This window comes from Phodopus roborovskii, unplaced genomic scaffold (genome assembly GCF_943737965.1).
Source record: "Phodopus roborovskii unplaced genomic scaffold, PHOROB, whole genome shotgun sequence".
NCBI classification, from domain to species: Eukaryota; Metazoa; Chordata; class Mammalia; order Rodentia; family Cricetidae; genus Phodopus; species Phodopus roborovskii.
Window position 1 is genome coordinate 33,588,667 of NW_026125052.1, and position 20,004 is coordinate 33,608,670.

General features: G+C 54.8%; 1 protein-coding gene across 2 annotated transcripts in view; it reads right to left on the reverse strand.

The window, feature by feature from the left end:
• Positions 1-5,672, reverse strand: part of Aatk (apoptosis associated tyrosine kinase) — a 37,855-nt gene extending 32,183 nt beyond the window's left edge. Inside the window, exons 1-2 of one of the 2 annotated variants that reach the window (XM_051181838.1) lie at positions 5,337-5,451; positions 5,054-5,199 (exon numbers count right to left, since the gene is read on the reverse strand). Coding sequence is in view for 1 of the 2 variants with exons in the window: in XM_051181829.1 (XP_051037786.1) it covers positions 5,337-5,418 (82 nt within the window). In the remaining variant the exon portion in view is untranslated. Of the gene's footprint in view, positions 1-5,053; positions 5,200-5,336 lie in introns of both variants that reach the window. The other variant, XM_051181829.1, reaches the window with a different exon arrangement.
• Positions 5,673-20,004: the final 14,332 nt, after the last annotated feature.

The window sequence follows — 20,004 nt, forward strand, 5'->3', positions numbered from 1 at the left end:
CCCTATTTCAGCCTTGCAGAGATTAAGGACAGCCGAGTGTGCACAGATGTCCCAAGGACCTCAAAGCTCAGTCTCAGAGTCCAGCCTGGGGTCCTGGCTCCCCATCCCATCAGGCTCACACACAGGCAGGTGAACCCTATAGGAAGTCCAAGGCCAGCTAGTCAGGGCTACCCGATGCCATGCGCCCAAGTCAGTAAACCAGTGGGTACGTAGTGCTGGACTCTGTCCCTTAGTAAAAGGGTGGTGACTGACTCATGCAAACCTTGGGGTGGTGGTAGGGAGACAGGGAGGGCGTGGCCGGCCATCCTCACCGTGAAAAGCGCCTACTTCATCTCATCTACCTGTGACAGGTGACCCTGGCTGCCCAGCCCACCCACTACAGAGGCCTTGCCTACTCTGGAAACTGCTCATGACTTCTGGTAGGGTCCAGAGTTCTGATGAATAGTGTGTCCTCCCCAACCCTGGGCTGACCGGGACAGAGCGCCAGTGCCCGCCCTGAATCCCCACATACCGGCTGGCTCCGGGTGCTGCTCCTATGGGCCTCCAGCGTTGCTCCACCCACAGTGGCCTTCTGGAGGACTCTAAACCCCACCCCACCCCACTCTCATGTCCCAGCCCCCTGACCCTAGCTCTGGCCCTGGCCCTGAGGGAAGCAGGCAGGGGATGCCACGTGACTCTGCCTCCTGTGACAGCCCTCAGGCAACCATCCACCCAGACAGTCAGCTTGGGAACTGGCTCTGGCCTCGGCCACTGCCCTCATTTCCTCTGCTGGCTTCCTGAGCTGGGGGTGGGGAAGACTACAGCCACTGGTCCCACTGACTCTAGTTCCTCTGTGACAGGCATGCAGGGCCCAGCCTCCAGGGACGTGCAATCAGAGCCCAACAGGCACTATGACCCAGATTATCACAGGACAAGAATAAGGTGTGACACAGGGCTCTCCACCATAGACATGGCATTCAGCCTATTTTTTCCGCCCTACCTGGGGAGAAAATAAACAGCAAGAAGATCATTGCTCTTTGGACAGGAAAAGAGGGTCCCCTGATGGTGGTGCGCACCAGGGTTCCCTTCCTAAGAGCCACGAGAGAAAGGCAGGTGGTCACAGTCCAAGGAGGAAGGCTTGGCAGGACACTGGGGACAGCCTACTCAGGAAGTACTCCGTGAGTTCAGGGCCGGTGCCAGAAACAGCAAGGACATTACTCATCAGGACCCACCATGTATATGAAGACACATAGACTCAGGGCCAGCTCCTCCTCGGTCCCTGGGCCTGAGGGGTACTAAACGCCTAAGTGATGTGGCTGTCTGGACAAAGATCCCCACATCGGTGTCTTCTGTGAGAATGGTTCTTTCCTGGCCTGGTGACAAGTCTGGCTGAGGCAGGTGGTTCAGCGTGGCCTGGGGAGTGGCCTTGCTGGCTCTTCCAGCTTGGGGTCCTCTGCTTACAGCTCCTTTCCTGTCTCCAGTTCCTCTCCCCTGAACCTCACCCCTGTCCCCTTCCATCTCTGTGTACTTTTAGCAGGGTATGCCACTGGCTTTAGGGATCCACCCTCCCTGAGGTCTGGTGACATCTCTCGAGTGAGGACAAAACTTGCAGAACCCTTGAGACGGAACAGTGGAGCCCTGGGCCAATAGCCCTGTGTCCTGGAGAGCAGGTCTCCCAGCAAAAGAGCGCTCACACTCACAGAAATCCCCCATCCTGTGTGTGCACACAAGGCACATGTGTAACATGTGTGCAGGTGCACTTGGACGTAGACATGCCTGTGTCCTGCCAGCCTGAATATAGTTTCCTCATTCGACGTGTGGGAGGTATGTGTTGCAGGTATTTTTATGTCTGTGCCTGTGTGTGCAGTATCTGTCCAGGAGGTATGGCATGCCTGTGGATGTTGAGGAGAGCAGCAGAAGCCCCTCATGTCCCCTGCTCCCCCCCTCCCCTAATGGTGGGTCCATTAGGCTGCTCCCAGAGTACCAGCCTGAATATAACCACTGCCAGACAGGCCACACGCAGCCCTTGCTGAGGCACCTCTCAGCCTGGTCACCCATAACCTACAGGCTTTAATGATTCATCATGATGAGGTCATACTGAGGTAGGGTCTGTCTTAAATCCAGGCCCTAAGCTTCCTGTCGCTGGGCCCACAGGCAGGGTGACAGCCTGAACTCTGGGTTCAGCTGCTAAGAGAGCCAGGCTAGTTGATGTTTTCAACCAAGTCCAGTGATGATCAGGTTTGTCACTCAGTGAGTCACAACTTTCCATACTCCAAGTGCATCTGTGAACCAGTGACTAGTAACCCAGAGACTCCCTGGCTTATTTTCCAGGGCCATCCAAGCCCCAGGCACACCCACCTATCCATGTGCCACTCAGACCAAGCTCTTGTGCCACAGCCACCAAAATCCCAGGAACACCAGCTCTGCGCCCTGCCACCAAGGAAGCAACATCCCAGAAAGGTACAGCCAGGCTCTTCCGTAGGAGCCAAACGTGGACTTGGGCAGGGGCCAGGACATAGGCTGAGGGACTGGAGACAGTGAGCAGTAGGGCACAGTGAGGGTAAGAAGGCCTGAGTGCCTGTAAACTGCTAGTATGGCTGCCAGCTCCATACCCCACCTGCCCCAGGCAGGACCCCGGCAGAGGCCACCCTAACAGTCTTATCTGGAGTTCATCCTTGCTAATGGTCCACCACACAGCCACCTTACAGGGTCAGATGTCAGGAAGTGAGCAAATAGTGCAGAAGGCGCTAGGACTCCCCAGCCCCAGGATGCGGGGCAGCCCCAAGGTTTCCCGGGAGTGCGGGTTCCTCACTGAATTCCCCTACATCACTGCTGATAGCACCAGAGACAGTACCAGACCCCAGCAAACAAAACGCCCTGAGGCCTGGCCCATTTAGCTCCCTTAGCTGTACCTGGCACAGAGCAGGAGAAACAAGGTCAGCCCCCTGCCTCAACCATTCCCTCAAGGTCATCAGCTCCCACTCCTCCCAGCTGCCCCTGTCCTCCATGAAAACCCCTGTCAACCTTATTTCTTGACCGTCATGCTCTGGGTACCTGCAGAGTGAGCTCAGAGAGGTTGAAAGAATGGCCCAAGACCACACAGCAAAGAGGCCATTGGGCCAAGTCTGCCGAGAAATCCTTCACAAATCCTACATCCTGGATGCCAGAGAACAGGGTCCAGGTTCACAGCAGGCCCTGCTGGGTGCTTGTCTAGTCATGACACCCATCATGATTGTGTTCAGCCCCAGTTCCCTGTCCTGCCCATGTGACTGTGGTGGCGAAGGGCCCAGCATGCTAACAGCTTCCACCTCAGGTCCTAGAATGATTAAAGAGCTGGCCATAGGTGCGAAGGCTGGTCCTGAGGTCTGTCGGGGTGGCACTGGGCATCCCATAAACACGCTTTTCAACCACCGCGAACATGAGCCTCCCTTTGAGTTTTGGTGGCTCTAACACAGACATCTTCAGATAGACCATCTCTCCCTACTATGAAGTAGAGAGAAGCCATTCAGCCTCCAGGGGTGCAGGGGCCTTCGGGCACCAGTTGTGCCCGTACCTCCTCACCCCTCCAACCCAGACCTGGCCATATTACCATCCCATTTTACAGATGGGAAACAGAAGTGCAGAGAAGCAAGGACAGACATGGGGTCTCTGATGGGGGAGAGTGAGCCTCGAACACAGATTTAGTGGGAGGGCAGTGGGTCCCATCGTTCCTCTCCAGCACACACACAGGACCAGGGCTTGTTACCCCAGTATGGTCCCCTCCCCCGTCACCATCATCCAAACCCTCGGGGCAGTATGGGCACAATGTCCACAGGCACATAGCTCTCAAGAGACCTCCCCTGGCCTACACTCCCCCCTTTAGATCATTACACCAACACACTGTGATTACACTGATCAATCGCGCAAAAAAGTTCAAGAGCTGCAGAGCCCTCTGCGTCTCCTCTGAGGTGGGGGAAGGGTGCCCCCCATCCTGGATACCCTGGAGGAGGAAGAGGAGGAGCCACCAGGGCAGGCCTAGTGAAGAGGTAGGTGGGAGAGAGGGCACAAGGGTTCTTCCCGTCTATGACCCACCTAGGCCCCACCCCTACCCGACAGCTCCAAGGCCACCTGCCTAGGGAAGGACCAGGTGCTGGGTAAGGCTTGCCACCCACGGGGACATCCTGGAACTCTGATGCTGGTCTCTGGATATCTGTCCCTAACGGTGCTCTGGGCCTGAGGTTACTTCACTCCCGTCCTGAGTTTATTGGGTTATTGACATTGCTTCAAGGTTCTGTGCCTTTGGTGGGATGGTGAAATGGTGACCTCCAACCCCTTGGGTCACCCAGGAAGTCATTTCTGAGCAAGGGATACTTACAGCCCTAAGCCAGTAGACAGCTCCTATCAACCCCCCTTCTCTGGGAGCAAATGCCTTCAGACCCAGCCCTGCCCAGGGGACTCGGTGCATCACCGCACACACTGGCCCCACTCCAGGAGGGAGACCCAGGAGAGCCATCACGTGTGAGCCAGGCTTTGTTTGGGCTGTGCAGCCCAAGTCAAAGCCCCAGGGACATGTGGGTGGGACTTTAGGCTCCAGGACAGAGGTTCATTTCCCTCCCACTCAAGACTAGCAAGCAGAATCCGGGTCAGAAACAGCTGCCCTAGCGGCCTCTGCCCACCACAGCTGTCCACCCTGGTCAGGCAGCGGTGGTAAACACATTGCCCCGTATGCACTAGCCAGGCGGAGCAAGAGGCCCCACCGCCAGGTCCTGCGCAGCCAGCCAGCTGGTCAGCACCACCTCTGTAAAGGCGGATCTCAGGCGGGCTCATGTTAGGGGTCTTCATTGGTCCTCACACCCACCACAAGCTGCCGGGGTGGGGGTGGGGGTGGGGGCTGGCTGGACAGGGATTTACAGAAAACAGGGGCGGGCTTGGGAAGGGGCCTTACACACCAAAACGTGGACCAACAAGCTCCCGCAGCGGGCCTGGGCTCCTGCCCTACCTTGCAGACCCCTCACCTCCCCAGGGCCCTGAGTCCTGCCTGGCAGCCTCTCTCCGGGACACCTGGGGCCAACATAGGCCCTCTTGTCCCAGTTACCTGTGCCAGGGAAGCATCCAAAGAGACAGGGGCTGATGCTGCCAGCCAGAGCTGAAGGGGCCAGCTGTGCAGGGTCTGGCCCCAAGGCCTGCCCACCTCCGGAGACCTGTAGTGGGTCCTCGCCGGTCCCTGTGCTTCTGCGGGGACTCAGGGCAGAGAAAGGGTTAATTTCCAGGCAAAATGGGAAACCGTGGCTCCAGCAGCATCATGTTGGCCGTGGGAAGACAGGTGGGGGGGCAGCCGCAGCCTCAAGGCCGCCTCCGAGGGCGCCGCGCGGACTCACCCGGGTCGAAGTGGGAGCTGAAGGCGAAGCTGGGGTTGAAGAAGGACGACGACATGGCCAGGGCCAGCGGCGCGATGGGCATCCCCGGGGCCGGCGATGCGCTCAGGCTCAGAACGCCCGCGGCCTGGGCCGGCGTCCCGGCATCATCGTCCAGCGGCCTCCGCAGGTGCGGAGCGCGCGGGCCCCGCTCCTAGCGCCCCCAGCCACCGCCGCAGCGCGGGCACCAGTGGGGGCGGCGACAGACGAGGCGCCTCCGCCCGCCGCCGCGGCGCCGCGGGGCTCCGGCTGGTGCAGTCCGAAAACACGCGGGAGCGCGCGCGAGGTGGGGGGGACGGAGGGGAGGGGGAGGAGAGGGCACGGGGCTTGGGGGTACGGGGCCGGGCCGAAGCAGGGAAGGGGCACGCAGGTCGTGGACAATGCGGGAAGAAGGGCGGGCACAGAGGCTGGGGCGGCGCGGAGGCTGGGGACACCGAGTGGGGAACAGAGGCAGGGGAGGAGCGTGTAGGTCGCGCGCGGGACTCTGATGGGGACCCGGCTCGGAAGCACTGGGGGTTCAGACCGCGGGGCTCCGGGGCGGGATGCAGGCTGGGTGGCCCAGGGATTGGGGGACAGAGGCAGAAGGAGGGACAGACAGGCTGTGGGACACTAACGGAGGATGTAGGATGGGGAGAGGGTACAGAGGCTGATGCTACCCGAGCTGTGGAGCAGAGTGGGGACACAAGCATGGAAGGGACGCGCAGGTCCCAGCAGACTAGGGGTGTGGGCGGAGGGAAGGGGTACGGAGGCCTCAGCTGCCGGGATGGAGAGGGGAGGGCACAGAGAGGACAGGGGCAGAGGCTGTGGGACGTGGGGTGCTGAGGTGGAGACAGCTGGGGACGGGGTGTGTGTGGGGGGTGACACCGAGAATGTGGGGGTCCAAAGTGGGTGGGGGTTTGGTGGAGAGGGTGATGAAGGCCGGGGCCACCAGGCAGGGAGCTGTGATAGAGGCGGGAGGCATGAAGGTCGGAGGTCTCGGGGCCCGAGGTGGAGATCGAGCCCTGGGTGAGCGAGCCACTGAGAAAGAGGTCACTGAGGTCGTGGTGATTGTCACAGAGGCCAAGAGTCATGGGTGAGGTTACGGACGGGAGTGGGCACGGAGCTGCGGAGCTGGAGTCCTGCTGAGCAGCGGAGGGTGCACGGGGATAGATGGGGGACCTTGGAGCTTGGGGGTACAGGGGTGCTCGCAGGTTTCGGGGGTGGCTCGTCCGGAGGTGCTTGCACTGGTGGAGGCAGGGGAAGCTGTGTTTGCACTAACCGCCTGCGGCTGTGCCACGCTGCGATGAACGGCCGCCCCCACCCGCACTGAACAGCCAGCCAGGGCGCTTGGAGCGGGCGGCGGCACGGACGCTGCTGCGCCCTGAGCCCCTCCTCCTCACGCCGCAGCGCCATCTTGCAGCGTTGCGACGCAGCTGCGGGCCTGGCGGAGGTAGGCGGAGGCAAGAAGAAGAGCTGTCACCTGCAGCTCTGGGGTCCTGGACAGCCACACCGACACTCATTCATTCTTGGGCTAGTTACAGAGCCCCTTGGGGTCCGCAGTTGGAGAGATGGAGAGGCCCTGATGGCAGGAGGGCCGGAAAGACTGAGGGAGAGGAGGTCTTTGAACAGAATGGTTAGGGTCAGCAGAGTCAGGGGCATCAAGGCCTGCCCTGCTTTACCAAAGTGGCCCTTGTGAAATTTGGGGCAGCTACCTCTGTCCATGGTGTCATTAGCAGTGACCCAACACGGTTCAGCTGGAGGACCAGTGGCTTTGGAGTTGGCCTTGAGCTCATGGCGGCTCTGAGTCTCCGATGCTCTTGGAGCCCTATGGGAAGGGTGGTCAAGGCAGGCCCGGCATCACTGGTCCATGAAGTAGCTTCATCCCAGGTTGAGGGGAGGGACAGCCAGCCCCTGTAGGCAAGAGGACCCTGTGTGTGTGGCCCTTCCTGTTGCTTGACCAGGGATGAGGTGTGGTCCCCATACCCTTCCAGGCTAGGGGAGATGGGATACTGTAGGGCCTTCCCTGGGAGCAGAAAGACAAGGAAGAGTAGACTAGGAGCCTTCAGGGACTTAGAGGGTGAGAGGCTACACCTCGAAAAGAACGAGGTAATGTGCACCCAGCTCAGAGTAAAATTGGGGTGTGGGGTTCCAAAATCTGGCAGTTATGTCCATGTATAGACAGACAGATAAGGGTTACATCACACAATGACTCAAATGCCGCCACAGGCTGCACCGATGGGGTAAACCACAGAGTATAGAGGCTGCAGGGTCTGCTTCTGCTGTCCAGAGCAGCCTGGTCCACAGAGACCAGCCACAGATGGGGATCGCCGGAATCCCTGGGGAGGGGAAGTGGAGAGTGACCACAAGGCTCCATAAAAAATGTTCTGGAATTGTGTAAAAGTGACAGCTACAAGCCCAGCGAATATACCAAACAGCACGACCTGACCAAAGGCAGCGGCAACAACAAAACCCTACTGAATCAACTTCAAAAAAGACACCACATTTATTTATTGTGTCTATACAGGCATGCTATGGCCCCTGTGTACAGGTCAGAGAACAGCTTGGACCAGCAGGACTGGAGGCAAGTGCCTTTACCCACTGAGTCATCTCGTCATCCATGAATTACAGACTTTAAAATGTTAGCATTTCAGCATTCAGGAGGCAGAGGGAGGGAGGTCCCTGAGTTTGAGGGGAGTGTGACCCCAAGAGTGAGTTCCAGGACCACGAGGGTTACACAAAGAAATCCTGTCTGAAGAAATAAAACCACACATGTTCTTTGTGTATTTTTGAAACAGGGTCTTAGGTCACCCGGGCTGGACACAAGCTGTGTGATTGTGTCCACAATTTTTAAATTTTATTTATTTATTAGATTTTGGGTTGGTTTAGTTTGGGTTTTTGAGACAGGATTTCTCTGTGTAGCCCTGACTGGCCAGGAACTCACTCTGTAGACCAGGCTGGCCTCGAACTCAGAGATCGCCCTGTCTGTCTGCCTCTGGATGGAAGGCCTGTGCCACCTCCTCCAGTCTTGAACTGCTGATCCTCAGGCCTTCTAGAAATGCTAGGATTACAGCATTACAGTCAAAGCACTTTGCCCAGCACAGGCAGCGAGTCTTACAGTTTTTGACGTCTCAGTAAAGCTGGGAGGAACCTAGTAATTGAGTGATTATTCCTCAATGCAGTATTCTTAAAGAGTCAATTTTTATGTTAAGGAACCCAAAGCAAGACAAGTAAAATATTCTGTTTTTTTGGTAACTGCAAGAACAGAGAGGCAGCTGGGCCCCTGGAGCCTGAGGCTGCAGCCACCAGCAAGAATCCATCCTGCACCCTCATCCTGGCCATACTCTCAGCAGAAGGAACATGCTAGAGACGCAGTCCGGAAGGCCTAGTATTCTTGATAACCTTTGCAGACCCCAAAGCCCCATCACGGTGAAAAAGAAGAATGTCCTTTCTTAGCATAGATTCCAAACCTTCCTGCGTCCTGCCTTCTTCCTGTCCTGGGGTTGCTCCAACAGTGTCCCCTGTGGCCGACCGCCACCACAGTGGTCAGAGAGGAGGGATGGTCAGGGAAAGAGGGCATGCGAGAGCGTGGGGGAAGGGTGTCCGGAAGTGTCCAGGGACTCAGGGACTGCCAGAGCAAAAAGACACAAATGGCGACTTGAAACCACAGGACTCTTCATCTTTTCTAGTGTGAACTTGAGGTGTCAGGACGGCCATGCTCTTTCCAGGGCCTCTGGCAAGGGTCCTTGCTTGTCCTGGGATTCAGGTGTTCCATCCGTCCTTCCTTCCTTCTTTCTTTCTTTCTTTCCTTTCTTTTTCTTTTCTTTTCTTTTCTTTTTTTTTTTTTTTTTTTTTTTTTTTTTTTGAGCTAGGGTTTCTCTGTATAACAGCCCTGGTCTTGGAACTCACTTTGTAGATCAGGCTTCAAACTCACTGAGATCCGCCTGCCTCTGCCTCCCGGGTGCTGGGACTAAAGGTGTGAGCCACCACCACCTGGCCATGTGTTCCTTCTTTGGCTGGAGGTCTCAGTATGATGTAAACCTCTGCCTCTGTGGTGACATGCTGTTCTGTGTATACCCACTTCCAAAGCCAGCAGTCACTGGACTTACAGAGCTCTCTCTCTCTCTCTCTCTCTCTCTCTGTGTGTGTGTGTGTGTGTGTGTGTGTTTATGTGAGTGTCTCGTGTGTGGGTATGTATGTGTGTGTTTGTGTGATATAAAGTTTCTAAGGAACAGAACCCAGGGCCTTTTGCTCTCCACGCAGATGCTTAGCCACTGGGCTGGCTCCAGGTGCTCTAAACATTTAAACCCCAACACATTAGCATTTCTGAGTGGTCCATAGGTTCCTGAGTCAGCAGAAGAACCCGTGTGCTGGATACCTCAGTGGACATCCCAGGGACACCCCTGTCTGGAAGGTTCATACCCCACCATGGGCACCTCCAGGCACATCCCTAACTCAACCAGTGAAACTCCTGGGAGCACAGAGAGAAACTGAGGCACTGCACCACGTTCATAGCGAGATGAAGCCAGGCCTGGGATCCTAGCCCACTGCTTGATGCTGACACCATGGGTCGCAGCCTCTCTGGAGGACCAGTGGAATGCTATGGTGACCATATTGTCCCTGTCTTTGGGGAGAGGACTGTATTTTTCCAACATGCTCAGTGACAGCCCTCAGCCCTGGAAGAAGCCCCACCTACCACAGCTCTGCTGGAGACACTAGTGGCTTGGCCAACTTTTGCCATTGGACTGCAGGGACAGCCTGCTGCGATGCAAAGATGCTTAGAATCTCCAGGAGGCCAAGGCTCTGTTTAGAACTCAGAGCTAACCAGACACTTTCCCACTCTTCTCCAGAGGGCAAGTCAGGGCTAAGGCTGGGACTTGAGGAGTCTATCTTTTCATAAAAAGGGCTCTCTAGAGAAGAGCTTGCTCCCTGTCCCATCCGTACTTCTGGGGACACTGGTGTCAGGGAGGCAGTCTGTGCCTGCTGCTGCTCCAGGAGGCAGTGTGAGCTCCATCCCTCCCCAGGGGACAGGGAAATAACAGTGTGGTATCCCCACAGCTATGAAGTGGCTCCTGTGGGTCTTGTAGGCCAAGGCCAAGGCATCAGGAGAAGAAGCTTCAACAGAAGCAGAAACTAGAGAAGCCAATAAGAGACAGGTCATCAGGGCTGAGTGGTGGTGGCATACACCTTTAATCCCAGCACCTGGGAGCCAGAGACAGGTGGATCCCTGAGTTCAAGGACAGCTTGGTGTACAGAGCGAGTTGCAGGAGAGCCAGGGCTGTGAAGAAAAAATCCTGTCTTGAAAAACACACACACACACACACACACAGAGAGAGAGAGAGAGAGAGAGAGAGAGAGAGAGAGAGAGAGAGAGAGAGAGGAGAGGTGGGTGAGCTGTCAGCCAGGGCAGTGTTAGTTCTAGGAACCTCGAAGGACACGCCTGTCTCTTGCCCTGCCCCCTCCCCTCCCCGATGTCCTTGGTCAGGCCTGTGCTGCCCCCACAGCATCCCCTGGGGATGCTTGTTCTTTGGCTTTTGTCTTAGTGAAGACAGTGTTGTTGGACAGCACTGAGAAGACAGACTGAAGGATTGCTGCAAATCCGAGCCTATTTATTCTACAGAGTGAGTTCCAGACTACCCAGAACTATATAGCAAGACCCTGTCTCAAGTAAATGAGCAAAAATAAACCTTCGTTGGTAGAGTGCTCGCCTAAGGTGAATAAGGACCCTGGTCCCAACCCCAGGACCTTGTAGATCAGGCATGGTGGTGCGTATGGGCCAGCCTGAATTAGAATAAAATAGTAAAAGGAAATAAAACCATCCCCTCCCACTATGCATACTGTGTGGTGAAATCCACATAACATAAAATGAACGACCTTAAGGCATAGGAAGCAGTAGTATTTACACCTTCGAGGATGACCATCACCCTTGCCCACTGCAGAGTCATTCTCTCATTCCAGAAGGAAACTGTCCCCAGAGAACACCCACAGCCCATCCCCCTCCCTGAGCCCCGAGCAGCTGCGCTGCGACCTCCGCTCGGTCCCTGTGGATTTGTCTATTCTGGATATTACTTAAAAATAGAGTCCTATAGTGTGTCGTGTTTCCTGTCTGGCATTCACTCGGCACGGCATTCCCAAGGCTCTGTCACACGGCGGTGTATGACAGGCTGACTCCTTCCAGCGGCAAAAGAAATTCCACCCTTGGGATGGGCTGTGTGGATCTGTGTGGATCAGAGCAGCTGCCGGAGCCTGAAGAGGACAAAGCTCATAAACACAACCGAGGCAGCGGAAAGTACTGAGACAGAAGAGCAACAACTCTGACAGGGTGGCGGAGTAGAGATGGAGTCGGGGAAGCTTCTGGACATGGTCAGCAGGGGTGTCTCCTCATAGCTTTGCAGAGGGCACGTGACCTGTGCAAAGTTAAGTGAGGTGTCTGGGCATGGTGGCACCACCTTTATTCCCAGCACTCGGGAGGCAGAGGCGGGAGGATCTCTGTGAGTTCCAGGCCAGCCTGGTGTACAGAGCGAGTTCTAGCACAGTCAGGGCTACATACTAAGACCCTGTTTCAGAAAAAAACCGGGGTACAATATTATTTATAAAATATAAAGAATAAAGTCTTAGGCATAAAGCCTGATGCCCTGAGCTCCACCCGTGGAACTCACATGGAGGAGAGAATCAACTCCACCGAGGCTACCTGAGCTCCACATGTGCAATGTATCACATGTGCCCCACTCCACACACACACATTCACACACACACACACACACACACACACACACAAATCCTAGCCAGGCGTGGTCAACCACAATGAGCATCCTTCAAGACTGAGGCCAGAGAGTCATTTCAAATTCAAGGGCATCCTTGGCTACGGACACCTTACTTAAAACAAACAAAGAAGAAAAAGAAAACATATGGGCCATGAAGTATCTCCCTCCCCCCCACAGATCACAGCCAGAAGGAGCTCTTGGCAGGGTGCCTGGGTTTCCGTTCCCAAGGTCTCACTTAGTGACAATCCCCAGTTAACCCCAGTGTAGCCACTGATGCTTTGTCTACACTCTACTAGATAACTTCACACCTATGCTCAGACAAGCTATCCTACTTAACTCAACAGGTTATTTAAAAAATTAAACAAGCAAATAAATAGGCTGCGGCAGGCGGATCTCTGTGAGCTGGAGGCCAGCCTGGTCTACAGAGCGAGTTCCAGGACAGCTGGAACTCTCTCAAAACAAAGACATTGGAAAAAAAAAAAAAAAAAAAAAAAAAAAAAAAAGCATGGGGAATGTTGGGAAGAAAAGGGTAGGAGGGTAGGAGAGGGAATAGAGGGGGTGATCCTGGTCAAAATATATTACACAAATGTATGGAATTGTCCAGGAATACATCAAAACCACAAAATAAATATTTAAATAATAAAAAGACAAAATGGGCAAGGACTAAAATAACCTGGAACTGGAAACACTGGAAAATGCTGGAAGACAGACAAAGGCTTTAAAGCACAGGAAAGACACCCCGCACCATCAGTCACGAGGGAAAACAAAAACCAGACCAAAAGCCTCACCTTGTACCCACCAGGCAGATTCTCGAAAAACCCAGGAAATAACCTGTGTGGGAGAGCCTCGAACAACCCGAGCCCGTGTACACTGCTGGCAAGAACGTAAACTGGTGTAGCTGGTGTGGAATAGAGCACCGACTCTCTCCAGACACTAACTTTTGAATTACTGAACCATCAGTAATTCCAATTCTTAGCATATCTCTCCAACAAAGATGGACTCAGACATGCCAGCAGCCATGTTCCTAGAGCCAACAGGTGCAGAACAATCTCAATGTCAACAGCAGTGCAATGGATAGTAAATAAAACGTGGTCAAATAAACAAAATGTGGTCATCCATGCAATGACCTTAAAAACAATGCTGAGGGGTTGGGGTTTAGCTCTGGTCGAGTGCTTACATAGCAAGAACAAGACTCTGGGTCCTGCCCAGTACTGCGTGGGAAATAAGCTACAGGGACACAATATAGGCTGATGGTGTTTATTCGGGGAGAAATCACTCACACCAGAAACAGATGACCACAGTGGGTTCCTGCTCCAAGGTTGCTCTCTCCAATATGACCAGGAAGTAAGAGCTGGGGGGTCCAGGACCCCAGACCCAGCCCCCACAGATCACATCCACACCTTCCCACGCCCCCAGTGGGCCTGATCAGTACAACAGGTGCTGGCGGGTGGATATCTCACTACAGCCCAGAGGAAAAAGGAAATAAACACAAAAAACAGAGCCAATTACGGAACTGTTTGGTTCTGGAGAAACAGCTCAGTAGTTAAGAGCATTTGCAGCTCTTCCAAAGGGCTGAGTTCCCAGCACCTAGGTCAGGTGACCAGGTAATACACAGCCACCTGTAACTCCAGTTCTAGAGGAACCCATCCCCTCTTCTGGCTTCCACAGGCGCCAACATGAATACAAATGAAATCTTGAAAAGAGTTGTGACACACACTGTAACATAAGTACTTCCTGAGGCTATCACGGCAAATGAAAAAACCCAGCCGCTAAAGGGCAAGGACCATACATCTACCTAGTGTGTGTGTGTGGGGGGGTCCCCAGAATTGTCACATTCATAGAGACAGAGAGTAGAGGGGGGTTTCTGGACCTGGGGGAGGAGTGAAGAATGTAGTATTTAACAGGGACAGACTTCACATGGAAAGGTGAGGAAGGCTCTAGGGTGGGTGGTGGTGATGGCTACACAGCATGGTGAATGTGCACTCTCAAGAGGAAGAGCCGCATGATGAACGCCTTTAACCGCAGCATTCGGGAGGCAGAGGCAAGAGGATCTCTGACTTTGAGGCCAGCCTGGTCTACAGAATGAGGTAAAGGACAGCCAGGGTGACACAGAGAAACCCTGCCTAGAGCCTCACCCCCTAAAAAAAGGGAGGATGGCTTATCATTCACTTTCCTTGTTGCTATATCCAAAAACCTAACAATAATCAGTGTAAGGGGGGGAAGGATGCTTTGTGCTTTCCCTTAAGGAGGTATGGCCTCGTGGTTTATCAAGATACGGCAGGCGTGGCCACAGGTCTGCATTTAAGAAGCAATGGATTACAGATAGCCTGGCAGGAGTGAAGACCCTGACATTCTAAAGAGACATCTGTGTCCTTCCCTTTGGGTGTCAGAGTGTGAAACCAGGAATCCCGGGGGCTGGAATTTCCCCAGGGATCTCCCTCAGGGAAAGGGGAGGGCTGAGCCTGTGGCAGCCAGAGGAGGCTGTCTGTCAGGACCTCGGCGGGGGGGGGGGGGGGGGGGGGGGGCGACAATGATGCTGGAACCACACGTTGGGTACTGCTATGTATAATTCTGGCGTCACTGAAACCTGAACCACTGGGCAGCTCAACTCTTGGCAATGCGAGCCGCAGGGACAAACTGATGTCCCCTACCCTCTTCTGAAATCTTCATTGCCGCTCTAGCTGGCTCCCTTCACCACTTATAAATGGCTAGGCTGGGCCTCAGTCTCCTCAGGAACTGGAGGTGGGGCTTGTTTTCTGACCTTCCTGTGGTGTCCTAAGAATGACAATGGAGTGTGCCCGTGTGGCTGAGGGCTGGGGCAGGGCCCACCGACCACAGGTGCACATTCCTTGTCATCTCTTATGGTCACATCAAACACACGCCTCCTTCGGTAGTAAGTGCAGAGCCCTCATACCACAGCTTGGCCTATCACCCAGGAGCCCGAGGGAAAGGCATACTCCTACAGGGGCAGGGTTGGCTTCCTTCCCTCCTCACCCTGTCAGCTCAGAGTGACCACTAACAGGTGCCAGGCTTCACACAGGGTGAAGCCATCTGGGAGATGAAGTGTTTACAGACAGCCAGGGGCCTCTTTGCACACACACACACACACACACACACACACATACTCTCTCTCTCTCTCTGTTTGTATGTGTGTGTGTGTGTGTGTGTGTGGTGCCTGGAACAGGAGTGGCTGGGACGTACACAGCAAACTGAACTAACCCTGTACAGTCTGGGTTTCCCACCAGTCACCTGCTGAGCCTTCATCCAGACCCAAGTCTCAGCCTGAGTGTGGCACTCACCTCTCCACAGCGCCTCCCTCCGGTCCATCCATCACCTGCTCAGCCCTGTAGTTCTGTCTGTTGCTCTCCAGCAGCTCCTGCTACATGGCCCCTCCTGCTTAGCAACTTTGTCTTGAAGCCAACTCAGGGCTCCAGATCTGGGTTCCAATCTACAGCTTTGGTCAAGGCTCACATCCATAATCTGGAGGCCAGGTGCTGCTGATAGCCGGGCTCCTTAGTCTAGTGTGGTTGTGCCAAGTGCCAGGGGCCCCTTGGAGGAGCTAGTGTCAAACCGCAGTGCCCAGCGATAGGCAAGGAACAGGCGCAGCCTCGAATGTGCACTGTGTGTCCCTGGGCCAACCCCAGTCTGATGGAAGGCATGCAGAGGCCAGCCTCACAGGGTAGGGAAGGCTGGAGCTGGGGCCTAGAGGAGCCTGGGAGGTCTGGGGAAATGAGGACACTGGTGACTCTTCCTGCTGCTCCTGAGGTGGCCAGAAGCATGGGGAGTCTGAGATCCTGCTCACTACTCTGACCCTGGGCATTGCATGATTCAGGGCCAGGACTTGCAGGGCAGTGGGCCCAGAGCCCCATTGTCCCCTGTCCCCTTCCTGCCTTTGAGGCCTTTCTCTCATCTCGGCCTGTGACTCAGCACCCTTTGCTGATGCCAGAGTAGCCTCTCACTCAGAAGGCCATGTGGACTGTTGTTGCCCGGGACTTGTGGGGTGGTGGCAGGCTGTGAAACCAGCCAGCTCTGATGGCGGACTGCCAGCTGACAGGGGACAGAAGGGAAAGGAGGCCTCTGCAGAAGAGATCTGGGAAGGACCTGGTCTATTTGGTGGTGAGGATTCTGTGAAAGTCCACTCGGGTCTGGTTGCTGGAAGCCGGGCATGCCAAAGACAGGACATCAATTCCTGGTCTAGCTACCTCTGTGAAACAGGCGACATCTGTCATGGCTGACGTCCCATCTGCAGAACAGGCCTCTGACATTCCAGAGTCCAAACTGACCATGCATCCTATAACTCTGAGGGATTTGACCCCGCCCCCCTCATTGAGCTTGGGTACCAACCTGCCCCTATCCCCATCCCCCCAACCAATTCCAGGTCAGTCAGTCTCCACCATCTCCCCAGGCCACACAGCAGCCGGGGTGTTCGTGCCCTGGTTAGAAAGGAAGAACCCATCTGAGGCCATAACAGGAGTTGGAGATGGTCCCCAGCCACCATCCAGTCCTGCTCAGGGCCAGGCTGTACTTCCTGGTACACACACATTGCAGAACGCTCCCTCAAATGAACTTCATGGAGGGCCCAGAAGCCTCCGACATCCACCAGTCTTGCAGCCGGGGAGCTCAGAAAGACTTGTTTTCTATGGGCATCCCAGAATCCAACGCTCCCTGGGGATGCAACGCAAGAACTTGTGGGTCATAAGGTACAGCCCAGAGGGACACAAGATGCCGGCCTCTACCTCAGTGTATGCCTTATCCCTTGCCTGCCCACTGGAGGTCCAGTCAGCCTTGGTGGCCCTGGTGTGACCTGATTGCCTGTAAAGGATGGGCATTGACATCTCTTCCCCGGGCAGGGACGAGTACGGCGTCATGACGGCATGATCACGAGTCGGTGCCCTGCAACCACCTTTCTCCGTGGGGAAATCAAGGCAGTGGTAGCAGAGAGTCTGGGTCCTGTGCAACTCTCTAGGTCAGCTGCCCCTTTCTGGTTTGCGGGCCCCACCGACACACTGAGTTTTATGGGTTTGCGAGCCCCGGCAGGTAGGGACAGCCACAGCTGGGTAGGGCCTGCAGCCTTTATCTGTTATTGTCCTGTCAGGGTTAGGACTGCTGGGCCAGATGAAGATGTCTTTAGCCATGGGCACATTCAGAAGGGTCCGGTCTCTGCAGGCGCTGGGGGTGGGGTTTGCTCAGAAATGTCAAGGGGGAGGCCTGCTCCCTCCCAGGCCTGCCAACCCTCATGAGGCACCTGTCACCACATCCAGGAAGAAAAAAACTCATAAAAACGGAGCATTTCCTACAAATCAGTTTCCTGCTTTAGAATTTTCTAAATTGATCAAGGAAAAAAAATCCCAAATAAGTAAAAGCATCACGATGGGTCCCGGCCTGGCAAGGTCCCAGTGGGCTGCACAGTGTGAGCCTACGCCCCAGTGGACAATGCCAGAGGCCGTTCCAGGCGGCAACTCAGAGGGCAGGTGCCATGTGCCGGCAAAACAGGAAAGCAACTTTAACTGAATGCTGCCTTCTTCATGTTTGGACGGGGAGTGCGCTCATGAGCAGGGAGATGACAGGGTTTCGAAGATGGGAGAGGATGAACCTGCAAGTGTCCACCTGTCCCCTCTCCATCCCTTCGTTCCCACTCGGAAGATGACCCTGCCTTCCCTCGGCCTGAGGTCCAGCTCCTCGCTTCCTTCTCCAGTCTTCCCTGAGCCGGTCTGGTTTAGGGGCTGTGGTACATACGGTAGGCGTTGCCAGGAGTAACGCTTACAGTCAATCATTTGTCTTCCGGATTCCTAGGCGTGGCAAGACCCCTGGCATCTAGTCTGTGGGTCTCTGACCCACCCATGCCCGCCCCCTTAGTGAGCTCCGCCTTGTGGTAGAGACACTACGTGATGCCGACTGTCCCCAGGCAAGAACCTGTCCATTCTGGTTGTCCAGCAGCGTCGTCGGGTAAACGGCAGGGGTGAAGGGCATACTGGCTCTGCTCTCGGGATTGAGCGCTAGGATTGAAGAAAGGCGTGTACCTCCACCACCAGGCAAATAAAAATTCAGGACAGCCTGGGCTACATAGTGAGACCTGCCTCAAAATAAAGCAAAGCAAAACAAAACAGAAAACAAACCCAGACAGATGAAAAACAGTAGAACGAAAAGCAGACAGGCTCTCTGGATCAGAGTTGCCAGACTACAGCCAAACTGGGTTCGCATGCTACCTACGGCTGCTTCTGCACCCGGCTTAACTACGGGTCACAGAAACAAGGGAAGCTGGCGTGGCTAAATGAAGAGACTTCACAGGAGTCAGAGGCGTGGCTCATGATGAGGGGTTGCCCACAGACACTCACAGCTGTCCTAAATGTACGTACAGACTTCCTAGCATGGCTTCACAATGCATAAAGAGAAAGCAGAGAGATGAGCATGGTAGATGTGAGCTTCTGTCCTCGGAACTGACAGCCTGAGTGGGAAAGAAGTCAGAGAGGCTACAGGTGACTCAGCGCAATGAATTCACTGGAACTTGTGGATATGAGACTGAGACACTCCAGTCGAAGGGCAAGACAGTCACATTTTCCACAGAGACAGAACTCAATGCACTAGCCTGCTCCAGGAAAGTTCGTGTGTAATGCCCTGAGGAATAAGATGTTGGAAAAAAAAAAAAAACCCAAAAAACAAAAACCAAAACAAAACAAACAAAGAAAACCACTCCAGTCGAAAACTGGAGTATTCTTTTTCTTTTTGCATGTATCCGTGTATGGGGTATGAATTCACACGAGTGTGGGTACATGTGTGTGGAGGTGCGGTTGCACATACAAGCATGGATGTGGAGGCAGGACGTTGATGGGGGTCTTTCCCTGATCACTCCCCACACCATTCTTCGATGCAGGAATTCTCCACTGAAACCAGAGCTACCCAGTGTGGTAGTCTAAGCCAGCCAGCTTGCTCAGGGCACCCCCAGCCTCCACGCTCTGAACACGAATTACAAGCGCTGTGCTGCTTAAGGACCCCCCCACCGCCGTGTCCCCCAACAATTACTTTACGTTTATGCTGTGTTTGTGTGCACACAACAGTGTACATGCGGAGGTCGGAGGGCCAGCTTTACATGGTAGGAGGCATGCTGCACACAAGCCAGAGCCATTGCAGAGGAGGGAACCTCCACAGAGAAAAACACGCCTCCGTAAGATCAGGCTGCAGGCAAGCCTGTAGGGCATTTCCTTAATTAGTGGTTGATGGGGGAGGGCCCAGCCCACTGTGGGTTCCACACCTGGGCTGGTGGTCCTGGGTTCTGTAAGAGAGCAGGCTGAGCAAGCCATGGGGAGCAAGCCAGAGAGCAGCATCCACCCACGGCCTCTGCGTCAGCTCCTGCCTCCAGGTTCCTGCCCTGTCTGAGTCCCTGCCCTGACTTCTTTTGGACGTGGAAGTGTGAGTTGAATACCTTCCTCCCCACACTGTTTTATCACAGCTCCTAGGAGACGGGGGAACAACGCTCCAGGATCCTGCCTTCCATGTATGGGCTACAGCCTGCAGCCTTCACCTCCCATCTGCACAGACAGACCACCTAGACCGGGAAGTATCAACAGCCCACCCAGGGAGGTAAAGGTACTGAGAGGTTCTTGGGTTCGAGTCCCAATGCCCTCATGGTGGCTCACAACTGTCTGTAACTCCAGTTCAAGTGGACCCTGTGCTTTCTTCTGGCCTCCACAGGTATCAGGCACACACAGACATACACGGAGGCAAATCACACACATGCAAACTTTTTGTTTGTTTGTTTTCTAGACAGGGTTTCTCTGTGTCTCTGGAGCCTTTGTTCTGAAACTAGTTCTTGTAGACCAGGCTGGCATCAAACTCACAGAGATCCTCCTGCCTCTGCCTCCCGAGTGCTGACATGTAAACTTTTTAAACGAATG